Raw genomic sequence first — 22,124 nt, 5'->3', positions numbered from 1 at the left:
TTCTATGTTATTAGTGTGAATTTCAAACACGATAAGAATGAATATTAAATTTCATAGTGGATTTTTTAAAAATGATATGGTACGAAACGACGTCGTTTTTTCCATTTCATTTTTAAAAAATAGAATATAAATTACATTGTGGCATCCAGCGAGCCACATCACGTTTCTGGTGACCGAAAAATAGATGCGGGATATATTTGATAAAAACCCGATAGTTTGAGGGTTTAAAGAATATTTTAAAAGTTTCAGGGTATTTTTGATAAAGCGGGTATACTTCAGGGGTTTTCATGATATTTACCCTTAATAAAATGAAATGATATTTTGTATAAAAATAAATGATGTTTCCCATTAATAATGTTTCACAACTTTTGGACATATAGATTAAGAATAGTGTAGTTAGTGTCCAACTAATCTTTCTCTTTGCTTTGTCTAACACAAAACACAGCATACACGACAACCACTTTTGCCGCCTAAAACTGGCGCCACTTCCGCACCACCGTATCTTATCCATCGCTGCCATTCCAGGCCGACAAGCCACCACTTTTAGGCGTCGTTCCCCTCAGTCCTGCCTCTCTCTCTCTAACAGCACACGCATACACGAAAGCCCCAAAAATCAATTTCTTCACCTCCGAAAATCCCAAAAAAAAATCACCAAACTACACGAAATCATTTTACTTATGTTGCCCCCACCCCGCTGCTCCTCCCCAAGCTCTGCGGCCATGCGGTAACTATTGTTTCTTCGAAGTTGTTTGGTGCTATATATGCAGTTGGGGTTTGGGGGTGGGAGAGAGGGCGACGACGCAAGGGAAATCTTGGGAGGAGGCCGCCATAGACGAGACTGAAGGGCGTTGCTGGAGTAAGGGGCGGTTGTTCGGTGCTATGCAATTAGGGCTTATTTTGGATGGGAGGAGGGCAACAACTTTAGAAAAATCTAAGGGTAGGGAGCGCCGCAGACGAGAGTGGAGGGCGACGCTGGGGAAGGCTGGAGGGAGGGGGCGCGAGATGGGGGGTGGGGGTTGTTTGGTGTTATGTAGTTGGGGCTTTTTTGGAGGGAAAGTGGGCGACAACGCTGGGAAAATATGGGGGGTGGGGGGTGCCGCAGACGAGAGTGGAAGCTGGTGCTGGGGGAGGCTAGAAGAAGGGGCCAGAGAAGGGTGGAGAGAGAGAGAGAGAGAAAGAAAGAGAGAGAAATAGGAAGGTGTTGGCTGCCGACAGGATAAGATGGATGGTGAGTTCAATAATTTCACCCTTCGATTATGAGTAAAGTGATTCACCTGCAATGTGTTGATGGATCGGTGGAAAAAGCGAGAGCAGTTGAAGCAAGAGAAAAGAGAGTGAGAGTTGTATTGAAATTTGAATAACATGTGTTTACAATGACCGGTGTTCCTTTTATTTATAATCGCCTAATACAAGGATAAAACAGTAATTACACGGTTGATAACGACCCTGTTGGTTAGAGAGAATCTTTCTGGAGTTATTGTTGACCAGTGGAGCTGTCGCTATTTTCCAGCGCTGGAATCCCACTCCTGATTGCACTTGCTCTGCTCAATCCCCAGCGCTGCTCATTTTATCTTTTCTTCAGCCCTGTCACACGTAGTATCTAAATTTTTCCGAAATGACCCTAATGCTTTTATCCTTCACGTTTTCTTCGAAGCGCCTTATTCAGACCCTTCGCTCCACCTTTGTTCTCAGTGCTGGCGACCCTGGTGCTGTCATATTCATATTATGCATATTTTACTCCTCATCAATGAAAAATGGGGGCATTAATGATACTTAATGGGTTGGGCCTACTGTTAATAACAAATTAAATGGCTAATTTTATACTACACAGGGTATATGACATTATTAATGCACATCCAAATATAGTAATTGAGACATTACTAATGAGACAGAGGGGGTACATTACAAATGACACTTTTAATCTTGACTTGACCTATATTTCTTTTTGGATTATCTCATTTGACTTGGTCATCTATTTCATTTTTAGGTATTCAATTTTCACTATAATAAATAAGGCTCATACACTTTTACACTACAATCTTGTTCTTCGAAATAATCATGCCAAAAAGAACTAGGCCAAGTGAGGTAGGACGAAAGGAATATTTTTTCATAATGCAAATGATACTTTTAATAAATAAAAAAATGATACTTTATCAGGGCGAAAAAAGAACTGAGTAAAAAAAACCTAAATGGACCCAAAGTTTGTGTATTTAGACGCCAATAATCTATTTTTAACATATGTTTCAGAATCAAAACAACGTCATTTTGATTAGAAAACTGCCACATCAACGTTATGTCATATTCATTTTTGACTGAAATTTGAATTGTGAGAAATTTACAATAATATTTAAATTTGTGTATTTTTAAACAACTTTCAAAGTTCGTGGAAAAAATCAACATATGCCCAAAATTCGTGTACTGAAGCGCCAATAACCCAAAAATTTAATGCCAACCATGACAAAAATAAAACTACTTAACTCTCTATCGAACAAAGAACAACACTCCTCCACAAAAAAAAAAAAAAATACTTCATTCGTCCCATAAGAAAGTATCATATTTTCCATTTTCGTCTGTCCATAAGAAAGTATCACTTTCATTTTAGGACATAACCTCACTTTCTCTTTTTAACCGCAACCACTGATTTCTACATAACTGATCACTAATTTCTTAGCACAAAATACCACAACTAACACGGTGCAATTGTAGCAAATAATCAGTAACCGAGTATCGTATCCACAGAGACTGATAAACGAAATAACTCTAACTGCTCCCTAAACAAATTATCACAGTAGACATGCAAACAGAATATGAAGAAGATTTAACTAAAATTAAATTCAAATAGCAGCAAATAAAATTCAAGAAGAAAAATTCAAATAATGAAAACGACTGATCCTAGGGTAGTAATTTCATTAACTAAATCCACATAATCAATTTATTAATCCTATTAACCAATTTAATCTAGTTATGATGAGAGATCACTTAATTAATCAATTACTCTCGCTAGAGCAGCAACGATAGTAGATTAGTAAATTCTCTATCTCCGCATAGGTCTCAAGAAAATCTACTAACTCCCAAAAGCACATAAGAATAGCTCTCTATGATCCACATATCTCTGCTAGGTCTCAAGGTTAAGATCATATCATACATTCCTGAATCCGCTAAACAGTTATCTCCGCTAGGTCTCAAACTGAATAGCTACACATGCAAACTATTGGTCAGATAATTCACAAGAATTCAAGCACCAGGAATTATGAATCATAAACTGGAAAGCAAATAGATATTAACAAATTAATCACATAAATCTAATTAACTATTTACAAACCCTAGAATCAGAATAAAAACTAGGGGTGGGAATCGGGTCGGGTTCGGGTACCCTACCCGAAAAAATCGGGTACCCGAACCCGAAAATTGACCAAAACTCCTACCCGATCCCAAACCCGATTCTGAAATCGGGTACCCTAATACCCGAGTCGGGTACCCGATTCGGGTATTCGGGTACCCTAAATTACCCGACTAAAATGAATTGAAATTAGACTCCTCAAAGTAAAAAATAAATTCAAGAGAAATCCGCAAAAAGAAAAAGGAAGAAGCAGGGAATGGGGGCGGATTCGGCGGGGCGCGCCGCTGTGAACTGGCGACTGCTCTGCTGTTCGAGCTCGGAGGCGGGGCGGTGGCCGGTGGACGCCTGGAGTGCTAACTGCTACGTCGGCTGTGGGTGGGTTCGACGGGGAGTGGGAGGCGCGCCGCTGTGAACTGGAGGCCGGTGGACTAGAAGTCTAGAACTGGAACATGGGGAGGCCGAGTGGTGGCGTAGGAGGGCGACGACGGGCAGGTGAGAGGCGCTGGCGCGCCGCTGGGTGGGAGGCCGGAGGCGGGACGGGGAGGCAGGGAATGGGGGCGGATTCGGCGGAAGTTAGGGCAGTACGCAGGGAATAGGGTTTGGGTTTCAAACTTAATTGATTCAAACTTAAAAAATTAAATTTAATTCAATAATTTAAAATATATTCTAGTTTAAAATCGGGTATTTCGGGTATACCCGATACCCGATTTTTTTACACCCTAACTACTCGAACCCGACCCCGACCCCTAATTTTTCGGGTATAGGGTACCCGATACCCGATTTTTTCGGGTCGGGTAATCGGGTACCCTATACCCGAACCCTATCTTCCCACCCCTAATAAAAACCTAGCCAGACATAATGAAATAAAACATAAACATAATTAAAAAGAACGCAATTGTAAAAACTGAATTAAATAAAACTCTGAATAAAACTGATGAACAATCTTGAATCTTCAATCCTTGCATAAATCCAATCCAAGCTCTAAAAACTGGAAAGCAATAATAATCTAAAGCTACGAAACTGAAAAACTAAAGTTGGCAATCCTAAATAGGTCAAAAGAAGACCTATATATAGGCACATGGGATAAATACAGTACAAAGCTCGAAAATATTGATAAAATCCGAAAATCCCGCAAAATCCCGAAAATTCGAAAATTCCCGTCGGGTACTATTCACTGCTGAGCGCGACTTTCTTGTTTCGGTCATATCTTTCTCGTTCGAACCCCGATTTACGAACCATTTGTTCCTACGAACTCGTATCGAGACAAACTATAACTTTCATTAAGACCAATAGTCCAAATTCGAACTATATATTTTTGTAAAATTTATCAAAGTACGAGCAAGTATCATATTTCACAAGATAAAATAATTTAAGCACAAAACAACTATCAAACACTCAATTTCCTATAAAAGTAACATCATATGAACACTAAAAACCATGAAAACATGAGTGTTATCAATAATATCACAATCAATTCAACCACAATCACTCATTTTCACTCAATACATTATCTACCAACTTTTTATGAAAATTCGTGTCATACCCAAGTGATACTCTCATATGGGATGAATAAAGTATTTTTTTTAATTATTAAGCCTAAAAAGACATATATTCTCCTAATATATTTGTAAATTGTTAAAATTATATTTTATTTTCTCTTATTTTCTGTTACAGAAGCTGAATAAATTCCAATTAGTTAGAGAAGTTAGTTGTTGAGTCATCTTGAAGTAGTTATTGTTTAGCTATAAGTTTCGTTTCTACTTAATTGCTGTTGTGTATATATGCATGTGCTCATGCATCTTGTAGTTTTAGTTTTCATAATAACAATTTTTTTTTTCAATCTATAACTGCTCTTTTTCTCTCTTATCTCCTTCCCCCCTTCCCCCCAACTCTCACTCCAAGCTCATCCTTTGTATCCTCAATCAATCCCTCCATCATCATCATCATCATCATCATCAACAACAACAACAACAACACCACCACCACCCTCTCATCCACCACCTCTTCCACTTCCTCCTATCAACACTCACCATATGATTACAAGGGCAAAACATGGGATTTTAGGCCCAAAAGTTACATACTCACCGGGTTGCTTATTCTCATCAATATAATTCTTTTTCACAGTCAGATAATGCATGTGTGGCCACCGCATTTTGCTGTTGTGAACAATATTGTGTATATTGTTCAGTTGGTTTCTCAATAAGCCGAGTCAGCTTCAATTGTGCCCAAAAAACTTTCTTCTTCGCCAGCTTCTGATGAAGAAGCCTTGGCTGATCTTTGCTGGTTTGTTGCAATGAAAAACGAGCTTCAAGCTCTCGACTTTCAAAGGTACTGTGTTCCTTATACCTCATAATCCTCTCTATAAATTTATTATCAACAAATGGGTCTTCTGAGTTAAGATTTTATCAAATGGTGAGTTAGATAAGTTAAAAGATCGACTGGTGGCTCGAGGTTTTGAACAGTGTTAGAAAATTGATGTTTTGATTAAGATTCTAAAACCCTTGAAACTGATGATGATATGCCAAAGTTTTATCATGTAGATTGCATCTCAAATGTCAGAGAACATGCCTCTATGTTTACAGTATATCAATTTGGTGAGTGAACTGATGGATCAACTGGACAGTCTACAAGGTCAACTGAAGAACCAATGTGTTGTTCAAGTACAAGGAGATTAGCTAATAGGGAATCAACTGATGACATCCGACTTAAAGTCTTTCGTTACTGAAGTGTATCAGTTAAAGTCTTGACTTTAACTGATATCTTTACTGAAGTGTTTTTCAGTATCAGTCTTCAACCTTTCGTTAACTAGTTCATCAGTCATATTTTTCAGTATCAGTTAACTGTTAAAGGTTGTATTGTGTTTGATTTTGAAAAACTGCCTTTAGGTGTATTCTTTCTCCATACACCTATTCTTGACCTTCCGGAACCTAACAAAAATATTGATAAAATTTTTATTCCATTTAGAATTCGAACCCAAGTAAAATTTTGCTTCTTCCAGATAATTATTATTCATAGAATACATTAAATCAACACCTACAAATAAGTCTAAGATCTCATATGATATGATCTTCACATTTTTCGATCAATCTTTGATGATTTACTCCAAATATAACTCATTTTTTGAAATGCCAAATATAACTCATTGAGCAACATTAATTATCATATGAATATACAAGGTTTGGGGCCTTTGGGCACATAATGAGACGGGGGCATATTATATTAAAATTTTAATTAAAAATAATTAAAACTTTAATTCAACCAAATTTCCAATATATGTCTACACACCTTTCACTTTGCAGATATCAATTCGAATCAATCATTTGTTGCAATTTTTTTTCTTTTTTGTGTTCGAAATATTTGTTATAAATGAAAACTGGAAATTTTAATTGAAACTCTAAAAGAGTGGGTTCAACGTAGCAGATTGGAGTCGTCGATTCTATTAAGAATCCGATGGCCAAGATCCCCGTCAAACCAACACAGGATATTGCCACGTCATTAATCCGCGAAGCACCCACAACGCTTCGATCACTCGTAACCACCACGTCATCGATCCGAACCAAATGACTACTAACAAACATCAGCTGTCAGATTCAACTGGAAAGCAACGGCTCACAGCAATCAGCATTCCCGCCACAATTCTCAGATCCCTAATTATAAATTTGCCCTCAAATCATATCTCAGAACACTCAAACCACGTGCTTTCACACTCGCTCAAATTCCCCCAATCCTATTTCCAATTTCTACTTCCGAAGCCCTATAACTTAAACGTCGATGGCTCGAACCAAGCAAACCGCCCGCAAATCGACCGGCGGCAAGGCGCCGCGTAAGCAGCTGGCCACCAAAGCCGCCAGGAAGTCCGCCCCCGCAACCGGCGGAGTGAAGAAGCCCCATCGCTTCCGCCCGGGAACCGTCGCTCTCCGGGAGATCAGAAAGTACCAGAAATCTACCGAGCTGCTCATCCGGAAGCTTCCTTTCCAGAGGCTGGTGCGTGAGATCGCGCAGGATTTCAAGACTGACCTGAGGTTCCAGAGCTCCGCCGTGGCGGCGCTGCAGGAGGCGGCGGAGGCGTATCTGGTTGGGCTGTTTGAGGACACCAATCTCTGCGCTATTCATGCGAAGAGAGTTACGATTATGCCCAAGGACATTCAGCTGGCTAGGAGAATTAGGGGTGAGAGGGCGTAAGCGTGATTTCAGTAGCTCTCTAGTTTGAAGCGTTTTTTTGTCGTGGAGTTTGGTGACGGTGGTGAATTGAAGCTAGGTGTATCGCTAAGCGTGATTTGTATCTTCATATTTTTCTTTCTATTGGTATCCTAAACCTGATAAGAAGGTTTTAGATTGGCAATCGGATTATTGTTATTTTAAATCGTAACCTCTTATTTCTTCATATTTTTCTTATGTTAAATGGAGGAAATAGTGAGATGTGATTAATAGAAAAACGCTTGGAAAGAAAAATAGTATCCATTCGATTGTATATCTTGCACCTTCAAATTTGTTACAAATATAAAAAAGTTTATTATTATTATTATTTTTTTTTTGAGGCAAAATTTTATTGTTCTTATACTTCTACTTCCTTTTTTTTATACAAAGTATTAATTTTTAAATAGTATTTCCTTCGTCTACAAAGTATTGCCCTATTTAATGTTCGGCCTATGTTGCACAGGTGCGAGGGGGCGGGTGCGTGAGCGATACGATTCGGGTACGGGGATACGAATTTTCAAAAAATTATAGGGTGCGATTCATGAAGGATACGTCTGTGTTATATATATATATATATATATATATATATATATATATATATATATATATATATATATAATTCACAGAATTAAATCACAATATAATTCAAAGTTCAAAGATTCAACTAAATTAAACAAAAGTTCAATAATTTAAAGAGAAAAAAAGCAATTAAATGAATTGGATTAAAAAAGGCCCAATAGCTATGGCCCAACAGGCCACCACCCAAACCTAATGTTCCCTCAAAAGTCAAAAGACTCAAAACACACGCACACAACACAGCCTCCACCCCCAAATCTCTCTCTCGGCTCTCTATCCTCGACGCATAGTCGCGCACCAAGCTGGTACGGCGTCGCCGTTTTCCCTCCGGCAACATCCCCTCAAAACACACGCACCGCACACAACGAGGTCGTCGCCCTTGTCGCCATCGCCTCTAACTCCTCTCTGTTCCTCTATCTCTGTCCTCCGGCGACTGCAGAAGGCCACAGACCACGGCCGCTGCCCTCGTTTCCCTCCGGCTGCATCTCCACACTCCCGATTCGTGAATCCGATTCGCGTATCCAATTTTTTTTTTTTTTTTGGAGTGATTCGCCACGTGGCGAATCCCGTGCGAATCCCACGCGAATCCCACCCGCACCCGCACCCACGGCGTATCCGATACTGCACGCTACTGTTTTTTCGCGAATCCGTGCAATATAGTGTTCGGCATAAGAAAACTGATAAAGTGGTTGTTAGTAAAATATAAGGGTAATTGATTAAAGTGATAAAAGTAGTTGACTAAAGTGTTGTGTGGTGGGTCCAATAGTAATAATATGTACTTCCTCCGTCCATGATTCAGTGCCCTGTTTGGCCTTTAAAAAGTGTCCACAATTGAATGCCCTGTTTTGCTTTTTGTACCCTTTTACCCTCCCTCTTTATTTAAAATTGCTATCCTTTGCCATTCATTACCCCACCCCTTATTGTGAAGTTAGTTAATTAAATCATCATTAACACCTAATTACTCTCTCCCTATTTGCACGATGCAATCTTATTTTTTAGCCTCTTCATTCATTTGAACCCTAGCGCCGCTTCATCTCTTTCACTCTCCATTCTGAAAACCCTAGCGCCGCTTCCCTCTCTCTCCCGATTTTTTGGCCTCTCCATTCATGAATCCACCTCCATCCAAATCTCCTCCATCTTCATCGATGGAGGGCATTTTTATGGATTCTTTGGATGAATTTGTGTTGCTGGAGACGTTTGTGCCAGAAACTGAATTTCCTCTTCCCGATCTCTCTGAATCGGTAGAATTCGTGCTTGAAACCGAAGCGGCGCCGTGGTTGCTGCCGGAATCCGTAGCGGCGCGCCTCCCTCTCTCTGAATCGGTTGAATTCGTGCCTGAAACTGAAACTGGGTCGAAGTCGGAGTCGTCGTTGCTCCCTGTCACCGGATCGGAGTCGTTGCCACCGGAATCCGAAGCGGCGCCATGGATGCTGCCGGGAACCGAGGCAGCCTCCCTCCCTGGCTCTGAATCGGAGCAGATTTTGCCTCCTTACGAAGGCGGACCATGGTTGCTACCGAAAACTGAGCCGGCAACCCTCTCTCTCTCACCATCGCCGGAACCTCTCTCTGAACCACCGGAATACGATTCCGATGGCTTCCATAACAAATTAGAAGAGAGAAGGAAAAGGCCAAGTGAATTGTAGCCCTCCGAGAATCTTTCAGACGCGATCGGGAAGAGGTACAACGAATCGCCAAAATCAGAGAGTCTTTCAGACGTGATCGGGAAGAGGCCGAGCGATTAAGGTGATTTCGTTCTGTGATTGTTGTTTTCTTTGGTGGGGATTGGCTGGTGATGCCTTGTTATGATATGTTGTTGTGCTTTGGTGGGGATTGGCTGGTGATGCCTTGTTATTCTATGTGATTGCTGTCGAATGTGTGTCTTTGCTGCCGATTGTGTGTCTTTGCTGCCGATTGCATGTTTGCTGTATTGGTGTTGTCTTTGTGTCTTTGTGTATCTAAGGTGCCAATTTGTGTATCTAAGGTGGTGCCAATTTGTGTATCTAAGGTGCCAATTTGTGTATCTTTGGTGGGGATTGGCTGGTGATGCCTTCTTATCTGTGTATCTATGAGTAAGCTGACCCTGTGATGACTTTATAGTCTGAGGGTTGTTTGTATTTAGCCATCAATTCACTCTTGGAGGTTGAATATAAATAAAATTATGCAGTCAATGATGCTAAAGAAATGGCAGAGACTAATATGCTTACAAAAAAATGATTTACATTACAAACACATCAAAAGATTGTTCATTGTGTTTGTATGTGTAAACCCTGCCCTAATCTATACAGTCTATTCAGTGATGTCAACCTGCTCCAGCCCTTCTATGACTGCTCCAAGGTTGTAAATTTCTCCCTCTGCACTTGCATCCAACTCCAGAAACTGTAGTGTTTCCCTTACAAGTGTTTCTTCAACTTGAATGCAATCTGGTAACAACCCCAATCTTGAGAGTCTTTCTTTGTTCATGTGTGGAATTTTGTAGTCATTCCCTCCCCTTGCCTTGATGATTTCATGGTAACAACTTTGCAAAGTAATGAACACATGGTTTAGCTTCTCTAGTGGGTATTCATCATATGCATCTTTAACATTCTTGAGTAACTCTTCCACATTCCCTGCTGGTTTTTGATCCTTCAATGTCTGTATTGCTCTGAAAAACCCTAGGTCATTGACATTTGTATCCGGTGAATTAGCAGGCTGGCATACTAGTTGGAATTTAAAACCATCAGTATTTGCAACCGCTAAAAAGTCTGGATCATTGGGTTTTATGTGGGGTTTTGCATTGTCTTGTTGGATATATATGTGCTTGTTTGCTCCCACTGGCCACTTAGCTTTAAAGTTAGGTATCATCTGCCAAAAGGTAATAAAAAGGACTAAATGATGAAACTTTAACAGTTTCTGATAGCAGACAGTAATAAAAAGAAAAAAGTAACAACTGACCTCTTTTAAAAGGCAACATTTCATCACTTCCTTAGTAACTGCTGTGATTGGCTTCACTTCCATGGTACCTTTCATTCTGTTTTTTGAATTCCGTTGTGCTGTCTCCATGGTTGTGAAAGGAAATATCCCAAACTTTCCATCAAATATGCATCTGCCATCTAGGCCAAATATTGGTGGGGCAACGGCACACATAAATATAATCTTTTCAATGTACCTCTTTGATTTGCATGTACGATATGGTTCCCCTTCATCCGGCAGCAGGTAATACCTATCATTGGTTTTGGTACGGTAAAACCACTTCTCATCGATGTGAATGGTGTTGTACATTGTTTGAAACTTTATAAAACCATCTTCACTTATTGAACTAAGCTGATTTAGGCTCCACTTCAGTCTTGACAGCCTATTCTGTGGGGGTAAGAAAGGGTTTTATTGCATTTGTGTGTGGTTTAAGCTTTTTCTCCTTCACCCACTTGTGAATCAAAGATTTTGACACACCTAGATTTGTAGACATGACTCTCATTGATGACCTTTGAAGCACAGAAAGATTCTTGATTTTTTCAACATCTACTTGCATCTTGTTTTTGTATGAACTACATTTTCTAATGGATTTTACTTGTACAGGTACACCACAAGCTCTTTGCTTTGACACTTGGCTCCAAATCCTCCAAATTGTCTTCAAATCGACTTTGAAGAGGGTTGCTGCCTCTTTTTTGGCACCAAATTCGAGCTTCCCTCCAAGGCTATGCTCAAGAAGCCACTGTGCTAACTTATTTCTTTCATCATCCTCGATTCTAGCTCTATGTATGACCATTTTTTGTGGTCTGACCCTGTGATGACTTTATAGTATGAGGGTTTTTTGTTTTGCAAGAATTGAATGCTCCTTCAAATTGTGGCTGCATTTATAGGCTTTTGTACTTAGTGCACTGTTCCTTTTTTCCCTCCAAACTTTTGGAGGGACCATTTTCGGTTCTCTTTTTTGGCACCACCACTGTATTGTCAGTCTTTGTCAATAAAATTCATTTTGCCTCCATTCTTTGTTTGCTACCCTTTTATTGTGAAGTTATTTATGCTTTTTCCATTAATTGAAATAAGGAAACAAACTGAAAAATGAAATTTAATAAACTGAAAATTTTAAACTGAAAAAATTTAAATTTAATAATCTGAAAAATGAAATTTAATAAACTGAAAATTTTTAATTAAAAAATAAATCCAAATGGTGCTAAAAATAAATTCATAAATTAAAAACACTCTTTTAACACAAAATTAGTAAAAGTCATCTAATCTCTTAATCACTACCCGTATACTTTATCCACATCACCTTTTTCAGCTTTTCTTAAGCTCCGTGCCCACACCCAAATGGGGCATTGAATTGTGGACGGAGGGAGTAATAAATATAGAATATAAAAACGAAATAAGTTGTTGTAAGGTGGGTCCATTAGTGGCAATTGATGATAAATAAATGAAAGAAAATAGGGTGTAGTGGTACAAAAAATAGAGTAGGGCATTACTTTGTGAACAAGGAAAAATGGGTAAGTAGGACAATATTTCGTGGACGGGGGGAGTATGAGTTTTAATAAAATAGTTGGATGTGTTGCGAGTAGAATAAGAGTTTCATCTTATTGTGAGTGAAAAATTTGTTAAAAATAGACTTGATACATTTTATGAGGACAGACAAAAATAATAAATTGAATACAACTTATGAGGACGGAGTGAGTATTATTATATACTATATTGGTTTGTGTAAGAGAAATAAAGGTATTTTTTAGGAGTATTGTTAATGATATTTTTAATTGCTTAATTCTTTAATAATTTTAGAATATAATCTTGTTGATTTTTTCTTCATTAAATGGTGTAATTATTTAGTGCAATAGATATTCACATAATAATGATTCCATCAAAATTGAAAATTTCCAATTAAAACTTGGTGAAATGTTTAAAAACTTTGGAGCAAAGTTCAAATTACACATTTCTCATAAAAACAATAAATATAAGTATATAATATTGAAGCTAACCATTTTTTTTTTTTGAGGAAGAAAGAAATCATCATTAAAAGGATAAACCAGAGTTTACATCAAAAGGAAAAGCCCGAGCAAAAGATATGGGCGAATAATTACGCAACGCAAAACTAGAAAGACTATCGGCAGTAACATTCCCCTCTCTAGGAGTCTAGATGAAAACAAAATGAGGTATAGCAGCACTAATCTCGAAGATCTGTCTCAAAGTATCCCTTAAGTAGGATAGGTCGTTTTCGTATTTCACAAGCATCCAGTAAAGAAATTGGCAATCCATCTCAAAAATCTCATCATGGAACCCTCGATCTCTGCACCATCGAATAGCCTCCAGCACAGCAAAAGCTTCCCCATCAATGGCAGTAAAAGCTCCTTGAAGCAAACCAAATTTGCAGCCAAGAATAACACCTTCACTATCCTTCAAAACCACTCCCAAGCCTACCCCTCGATTGGTATGTACAGCAACATCGCATAAAAACTTCACTTGATTATCCCGAGAGCAATCCACCTTCATATCTAATCTCAGATTCGTAGCAGAACAAGGAGGTGAAATCAACTGAGCTCGAGAAGCAATGGAAAGGCAGTCAAGGTGAGAGAGCTCCTTATTTTGGAAAACCAATAAATTGCGCGCATACCAGATGGACCATAAAACCGTAGCAAAAATCGCATGGAGCTCTTTGTTGGGGAAACTTTTAATACTGTCAAACCAATCTGAAATTGAGCAATGTGACCCCGCTGAAATAGGTTGTAGCCTCAGAGGCGAAATATCCCACAAAAACTCCGTCCAAGGGCAGTCCCTAAGAGCATGTTCGATAGTCTCTGCGCCGACTCCGCACCTTCAACAAACTGGATCCAAATCAATTGAACGTTTCCACAGAGCATGGGTTGAAGGGAACGCATCCAAAAGACAGCGCCACATGAACATTTTCACCTTAAGAATTGCCTCAAGCCCCCAAATCCAATTCCACATATGGTTGTTTGGAGTCGAAGTTGAAGCCTCTTGCCTTCTCTGAATATTGCTTGCAAGCCAATAGCCTGATTTCACAGTATAAATGTTTCGACTACCCATGGGCAAAAAATGTTTGTCCACCTCATTCGGATTCCCTTTGAGTTGAGAAAAGAGTTTCCATCGATCCCTGGGCTGCTCAAACACAAAATCTATCATCCCAACATCCCAACTGAAGTCTTCCTCTTGAATAAAATCCGTAACTCTAAGATTTTTGGTCCCAGTAGAAACTTTTGCCGTAGAGAAGCTTCCATCTCCATTAGGAATCCACTTATCCACACCAACCCGGATACGCGAACTATCCCCCAATTTCCACGTAATTCCATCCATGATCAAATCTTTTCCTACTAGTAGACTTTTCCATGCAAAAGATGGGTAATGAGCACTACTAGCTAGGAGAATATCAGACCTCAGATAGTACTTAGCTTTAAGGGAACAGGCAAGTAGAGACGTATGATTAATGAGGAGCCTCCAAACTTGTTTGGCCAACATTGCCTTATTAAACGTTCCAAGATCCCGGAAACCCAAACCACCGTCACCTTTTGAGACACATAATCTCTTTCAGCTATTCCATTGTATACGACATTCCTCATCCTTACCCTAGAAAAAATGAGCAGCCACACTATTGAGGCGCTGACAAATTTGCTAAGGTAATGAAAAATAGCTCATAATATAAGACGGTTGTTGGGAACTTAATGAAATATCCTAGCCCTATTTTTGATGATACCAAAATCATTAGCTTTTCCTTGTAATAGACTAGAACTTCCGAACTCAAGTGTTGGAGTTCATTTTCTAGTTTATCTAGTGTTCTGAAGACTGAAGACCGGAGGACTGAGGACTGAAGACTGACGACCTCAACTGAAGTTAGCTATGAAAAGGCCAAGTCAAATAATGACGTTTTGACTGAAAGAGTTGCTTACTAAAGAATCAGTTAATAATGCAGGCCATGTGGATTTAGCGGACTGATTCCCAAGTCAAGTATCAGTTGACATTCTTCCTCAGACTGAAACTCCTGAGTATAAAGGAAGCTATGTACCTTCAAATACAGCCACATTAAATGCATAGATATTGAATATCATCATTTCTCTGGAGAGTATTCCTTTTTGGTGATAACTTTTCAGATGCGCCTTACCTCTTGTACCTGAGACGCCGTTCTTCACCAAATTAAGGAACCTCGAAGATTGAAGCCTCAACCAAATTCAAATTACTCTCACAACGAATAAATTCTTGAAGACCATCTCAACCAACGGATCTATTCAAGACTTCTCCTATAAATAGAGTTCGAGGAACACTACAATCTTCACCGATTCAAACGCACAAGCTGAAACTCTGCCAAAATCGCAACTCAGCCATTCACTGCCTTCAAAGTTTTGAATCGAAGAAGAGAATTCCCAAAGCCAAAATCAGTTGTTTTATTTCATACATTCTCTTAGTTCCTTAGGCAAATTCTTTGTAATATCCAAAGCCTAAGTTTCCGATTACAGAGAGCCTGTTCTCTGTAATCTAGTTGGTACTTCAAACCCCTTTTCACCCGAGAGAAAAGAGAGTGTGAGTAGAGAGGAGTTCAGGCCAGTGTTCTGACTCCAAGAGATCTTAGCCACCCACTGGAAAAAGGCACTTGTGTCTTAGCGTGCTAAGAGTGAGCGAGAAATCCAACCCAGAGTGTTGGTACTGGAAATTGTATTTTCACTCTAAGGTTTGCTGTGCACCCGTAAGCACAAGCCCAGAGTGATTGTCAATATGTTTAACTGACTGTGGACATAGGAACTTGTTTCGAACCACGTAAAAATTCTTTATTGTTTTTCTCTTTTAGTTTTACTTTCTTATATGTGTACAAACTTCTTTTTAACTAAAACTGATTAATTGGCAAGTGAAACCAAACTCTTGACAACGTGCTAATCACAAAGGCTATTTCTTAAGTTTAAGTTTTTTCGCTGCCAGTGTTATTAGTCTAACTGATAAATCTTCGGATAATCAGTAAGATTCATAACACTCTTCTGTTTCAAAACTTGACAGAAGTCCCTTTTTGGATAACAGTCAAAGTTATGTTGTTTAATTGAAACTGTTTAACTGCTCTTCTCTGTCAAACTCTTTCAGTTTCAGTCAACAATCTTTCAGTTAACAACAAGATTTTTGAAAAATAGCCTACAGGTGTATGGGGGGAATACACCTGTTCAGCATCCCTCCGAGACCCAACAATGGTATCGACTGAAGGACATATTTAATAAGAATCATTTTACCCGCCCCCGAAAGAAACTGTCTTTTCCAATCCTTGGATTTCTTTCTCATCCTATCAACCAGCATCTGAAAAATCTCGGACTTGGATCGTCCCACCGTACTTGGAATACTCAAGTACATACTCCTTTGACCGCCTCTACCAACACCAAGAACAGCCGCGAGCTCTTATTGGACTGGATCGGATATACCGTTGCTAAAAGTGATATAAGACTTGTCCAAATTGACTTTCTGCCCAGAAACCATCTCATATGCTCGTAAGATCTCTCTAACCACCGTCACTTCAGTGATATTTCCCCTCCCAAAGATGATACAGCCATCAGCAAAAAGGAGGTGACTCACTCTAGTGGCCGTTCTGCAAAGACGTACTCCATGAAGCAAATTTGAAGTTCCAACTCATTGAAGTAAACCTGAAAGGGCCTCTGCATAGAACAAGAACAAAAAACGAGACAGAGGGTCTCCCTGACGTAAACCCTTGCTTAGTTCAAAGGGGTCTCTTGGAAAGCCATTAACCAGGACACGAAAAGAAACTGTAGACACACAACGCATAATTAAATCCACAAAAGAGGAACAGAACCCCAAATGCAACATAATAGACTCAAGAAAATTCTACTCCACACGATCACAAGCCTTTGCCATATCCAATTTAAAAGTAAATACACCATAGGCTTTTGCTTTATTAATCTTTATGATATGAAAAATCTCAAAAGCCAGAATAGCATTATCGGTTATATGACGACCAGGGACAAAGGCTGACTAACTCTCATGAATGACAGATGGAAGACATAACTTAAGGCGATTAGTGATAACCTTGGAAATAAGTTTATACACAACATTGCACAAACTAATACTGAAAATCACATGGATGAACACAAGTTTTTTTTTTTTAGGAATGAGACAAATGAAAGTAGAATTGAGCGGTCTAGGGGACGCACCATTGTTAAGGACATCAAGAAGCAAAGGGCCAATATCATTTTTAGCAGAAAACCAACAAGAAGAATAGAAAATAGCAGGCATACCATCGGGCCCGGGGGCTTTCAAAGGGTGCATCTATTTGAGGGCCTGGATAATTTCCTCCTGAGTCTAAGGTGTGGTCAAATCTCTATTCATTTCTTCAGTGACTTTCAAAGGGTGCATTTGTTATGGAACTCAGGACTTCCGCAGGGTTATGAGTAGAGCTGTCAAAATGGGCCGAAAGTGGCCTGGCCCGCCCGTAGTTTTGGCTGGGCTGGGCTAGGATTTTTGAGGCGCAAAAAAAACTGGGCCTATCTGGCCCGACCCATGCAGCCCGTCGGGCCACGCGGCCCGCGGGCCAAAAAGCTTGCCGGACTTTTCGGCCAAATTGGCCCGATCGGTTAGTTTATAGAAAATAGGCATTTTTTCCCAATATAATAACTAAAATAAGTCTAATAAGTACTCCCTCCGTCCACGAAAAAGAGTCCCATTTGGGACTCGACACGGGTTTTAAGAAAGTTGTTAAAGTAGGTGTAAGTGGAGAGAGAAGTAAATTTATAGGGGTAGTGTTAATGACTTTTTAAATTTAATTAATCCGAAACAAAACTCAACATAATCTCTCTCTACAACAAATTTGATTCTAGCAAATTCAACAACTTTCTAGAAATTCAAAACAAATTCAACAACAAATTCTATCAAAACAAATTCAACAATAAATTCAAACAAATTCGATTCTAGCAAGAAATGAATTTCAGCGAAAAATTCAAACAAATTCAACAAATCAATTCCATCAACAAATTTAGGAAATTACAACAACAAATTCAAACTCTACAACAAATTCAACAACTTTCTGAAAATTCAAAACAAATTCGACAATAAATTAAACAATAAATTCAACAACAAATTCCATCAAAACAAATTCAAGCTTAGGAGGAGCGAGGCGGCGAAATCAGGGTTTCGGGCTCAAAGAGGCGGCGATTTGGGATTTCGGGCTCAGAAGGCGGCGATTTGAAGGAACCACGAGAGGTTGTCGTTGTTACCTGAGAAATAGAGAGAGCGAGGGATGAAGGGCGACGCAGAGAGAGGCGGTCGGTGGCAGCGTTCCTCGTCGGGGAAGAGAGACGGCGGCGCGTAGTGCATGTGGCTCCTCACCTTGAAAAATGAGGCGATGATTTGAGGGAGGCAGCTGACTCATCCAAAAACACCTAGCGGATGGACTCGAATTTATACGAGGTCGTCCTAGGGTGGTAAGGTGACTCAAGTCGTCTCACAAGGAAGACTTAGCAGGGCTCTAATCGTGTTACTCACAAGGAACTGAAAAGAAATCTAAACACTCTAATCAGAAGATTGGGTCTGGCACTATCTCACACTCTATCACCAAAACGTAAACAGAAAGAAACAATAAACATTAACTAATGCAGAAAACATATAAGGACTAGAACATGGCATTTGAACATTGATGAAATCAACTAGGGTTTCAATCTCAAACTCTAAACCAAACGATCGTAAACTCGTAAACCTCAAAGATTAAACACTAACTAGGCAAGAACTAAATCAAGCATAAGATTCGAATTCAAAGAAAGCTTAAATCTCCATAAAAGAAATCCCTAACATTTTCCATAGAAAGAAAAACGAGAGCAACAACAACGATCAAACGATTCACGTAAAGCATTAAGATTCAACGAGCATAAACTCAAATCATCACATTCATCAAAAGCATAAAACAATGATTCAATAAACCAATGGATTCATATAACCAAGAGAATCAAAAAGAGTTCTTACAAACGTAGCAATCCAAGAAATCTAATCCGATCGAAAGTTGTATCACATCAAACGCGTTCCAATGAATCCCAAAGCGAAAGTAAATGTTTAAATCCTCTAAAAACAATGGAAAAAAGGTGTGGAATTCGCCTAGGAGGCTGTTCTGATCGAAGGTATGAAGTAAAACCCTAAAAATGGGTTTTTATACGAATTTCCGTAACTGCCGGATTTGAACGGAGGCGGCGGCCGCCGTGAGACGGCGGCGCCGTGGACGGCGGCCGCCGTGTCACGGCGCCGCCGTGAGGCCCTTTCGCAGAATCCTTCAAAAACAAGCACGGCCCGCACCGTAGGGCCGCGGCCGCCGCCTGGACGGCGGCCGCCGTGGCACGGCGGCGGCCGTGAGTCTGCCATCGGAAATTGCTCCAAACGATGCCGAAAAAGCTTGACAACTCACGAATCCTGCATACAATCAAAAGCATACCCAAAAAGATCATCGAGCACGTGAAATATAGAGCAAAAAGTCATGAAACATGCTCGAATGCACAGCCGAAACACAAGCAAAGATCACCCAAAACGAGGTAAACAGCCCCCCCACACTTAAATCCTTGCTTGTCTTCAAGCAACAAACACAAAATCGAAAGAAAACCCACAAGCGATTCTTCTCACCAAGCAAACACAAACCAATCCAAGTTCTCCAAGAAATCAATGTCCCCCAATCAAGTGTTCAAAGCTAAGATTTAAAAGTGCAACAACAAGGTGATACAACTCAATCCGATCAGACCCAATTCTCCGCTAAGGGTGAATTTCCTAATGCAATTTCCTTTACAATCATGTCTCATTCCCTTTTCATAATCTTTCACTTTTCTCTTTTTTTTTTTTTTTTTTTTGGGGTTAAGTTATTTTCGCTCTTGATAGATGAGCCATAATTCACGAGATTGAACTTTTGGGGGTGATCCAAAATGTTCTCGTGTGGTTACCCATGCTCATAATGAAATCATTAGAGGAGCAGAGACCCAGGCTATCAGAAACTCAACAACCAACCAAACAATTCAAAACAGAGACAGATATTAGGTAATTGCACTGAAAACACTCCCCTTAGCATCTACCGGACAAATCACGTCAAGAGTTGCTCAACAGGGTGTTGCACCAAAACCTTAAGCTAATTACACTTCAATGGGAACACATCAATCAAGAAAAACAAGGACAACAAACCAAACAAAACACAAACCCGAATCGCCAGTGAATCACTATCAATCATGTGATGTACTTAAGAACAGGCAAGAAAACAAGAGAAGGGGACCATTCGCTCCAAGACAAGCAAAACAGGGCACCACAACCAAGCATGCAACGCAAAGATAAAGCATCATAAAAACCGCATGCGGCACAACCAACAACACGACCAAGACAGAACCATAAAGCCCCCACAACTCATAAATCACGCTCCTCCCCCATAGAGAAAAACATGCACTGTCCTCAGGGCACAAAAAGAAAGAGCAAGTTTAAGAACATCCCTGTATAGAAGTGCAGCCAACACGGCAACGGCGCCAAAATTTGACTCATCCAAAAACACCTAGCGGATGGACTGTAAGGCGTCCTCACTCGGCATCCCATAAAAGAGCGGCAACAGGTTTGAATCGTTGGGCTTCAGATTGTAATTCCGGACTACCGTGGGGAGCACTATCGCTGACGTGCTGGTGGTCCCAATGACTGGCCTGGAAAATCCTCCCATGTACTGGACATTCTGCTCCGCCATTGCTTCTTGGTCAAGGTAGGGCCGAGCTTCCTCTTCTTCTTCTGCGGAGTGCTCTGAAAGCGTCTCCTCAACGGCTTCCAGGATGGGATTGGAAGCAATTCTCTCCTCACAGTTTTCCTCTTGAAACTGTGATTCCACAAGGCTTCTCGAACTGGACTCGGACTCCTTCTCCAGGCTTGAAAGGACCTCACGAGGTCGATGAATGTTGTCGTAGTAAGGTGCAAGCTTTCTCTTCAAGCTTCTACGTCCTTGCATACACAACACGAACAAACAAATCAAACGCACCGGAGGGAGAAAATAACCAAGTCAAAAGAAAGAAATAAAATAAACACGAAAACAAATGCAACACAACTAAATGCCTAAAGCCTTCCCCGGCAACGGCGCCAAAATTTGACTCATCCAAAAACACCTAGCGGATGGACTCGAATTTATACGAGGTCGTCCTAGGGTGGTAAGGTGACTCAAGTCGTCTCACAAGGAAGACTTAGCAGGGCTCTAATCGTGTTACTCACAAGGAACTGAAAAGAAATCTAAACACTCTAATCAGAAGATTGGGTCTGGCACTATCTCACACTCTATCACCAAAACGTAAACAGAAAGAAACAATAAACATTAACTAATGCAGAAAACATATAAGGACTAGAACATGGCATTTGAACATTGATGAAATCAACTAGGGTTTCAATCTCAAACTCTAAACCAAACGATCGTAAACTCGTAAACCTCAAAGATTAAACACTAACTAGGCAAGAACTAAATCAAGCATAAGATTCGAATTCAAAGAAAGCTTAAATCTCCATAAAAGAAATCCCTAACATTTTCCATAGAAAGAAAAACGAGAGCAACAACAACGATCAAACGATTCACGTAAAGCATTAAGATTCAACGAGCATAAACTCAAATCATCACATTCATCAAAAGCATAAAACAATGATTCAATAAACCAATGGATTCATATAACCAAGAGAATCAAAAAGAGTTCTTACAAACGTAGCAATCCAAGAAATCTAATCCGATCGAAAGTTGTATCACATCAAACGCGTTCCAATGAATCCCAAAGCGAAAGTAAATGTTTAAATCCTCTAAAAACAATGGAAAAAAGGTGTGGAATTCGCCTAGGAGGCTGTTCTGATCGAAGGTATGAAGTAAAACCCTAAAAATGGGTTTTTATACGAATTTCCGTAACTGCCGGATTTGAACGGAGGCGGCGGCCGCCGTGAGACGGCGGCGCCGTGGACGGCGGCCGCCGTGAGGCCCTTTCGCAGAATCCTTCAAAAACAAGCACGGCCCGCGCCGTAGGGCCGCGGCCGCCGCCTGGACGGCGGCCGCCGTGGCACGGCGGCGGCCGTGAGTCTGCCATCG

The 22,124-nt window shown here is 40.1% G+C and overlaps 3 protein-coding genes across 3 annotated transcripts; 1 reads left to right on the top strand and 2 right to left on the bottom strand.

Moving 5' to 3' along the window:
* Positions 1–7,009: 7,009 nt before the first annotated feature.
* LOC131013469 (histone H3.2) lies at positions 7,010–7,703 on the top strand. The gene has a single exon (XM_057941558.1). The coding sequence runs from the start codon at positions 7,112–7,114 to the stop codon at positions 7,520–7,522; it is 411 nt and encodes a 136-aa protein (XP_057797541.1). The 5' UTR covers positions 7,010–7,111; the 3' UTR covers positions 7,523–7,703.
* A 2,696-nt stretch (positions 7,704–10,399) lies between these two features.
* Positions 10,400–11,371, bottom strand: LOC131008472 (uncharacterized). The gene is made up of 2 exons (XM_057935347.1): positions 11,045–11,371; positions 10,400–10,954 (listed from the first exon to the last, which is right to left on the bottom strand). Exons 1-2 carry the CDS (start codon positions 11,369–11,371, stop codon positions 10,400–10,402), a joined length of 882 nt encoding a protein of 293 aa, XP_057791330.1.
* A 1,839-nt stretch (positions 11,372–13,210) lies between these two features.
* On the bottom strand, positions 13,211–14,551 carry LOC131008471 (uncharacterized). The gene is made up of 2 exons (XM_057935346.1): positions 13,977–14,551; positions 13,211–13,889 (listed from the first exon to the last, which is right to left on the bottom strand). Exons 1-2 carry the CDS (start codon positions 14,549–14,551, stop codon positions 13,211–13,213), a joined length of 1,254 nt encoding a protein of 417 aa, XP_057791329.1.
* Between the last annotated feature and the right edge of the window lie 7,573 nt (positions 14,552–22,124).

This window comes from Salvia miltiorrhiza, chromosome 2, assembly GCF_028751815.1.
Source record: "Salvia miltiorrhiza cultivar Shanhuang (shh) chromosome 2, IMPLAD_Smil_shh, whole genome shotgun sequence".
NCBI classification, from domain to species: domain Eukaryota; kingdom Viridiplantae; phylum Streptophyta; class Magnoliopsida; order Lamiales; family Lamiaceae; genus Salvia; species Salvia miltiorrhiza.
Note: the sequence above shows the minus strand (reverse complement) of the source record. Positions and strands in the feature narration are given on the sequence as shown.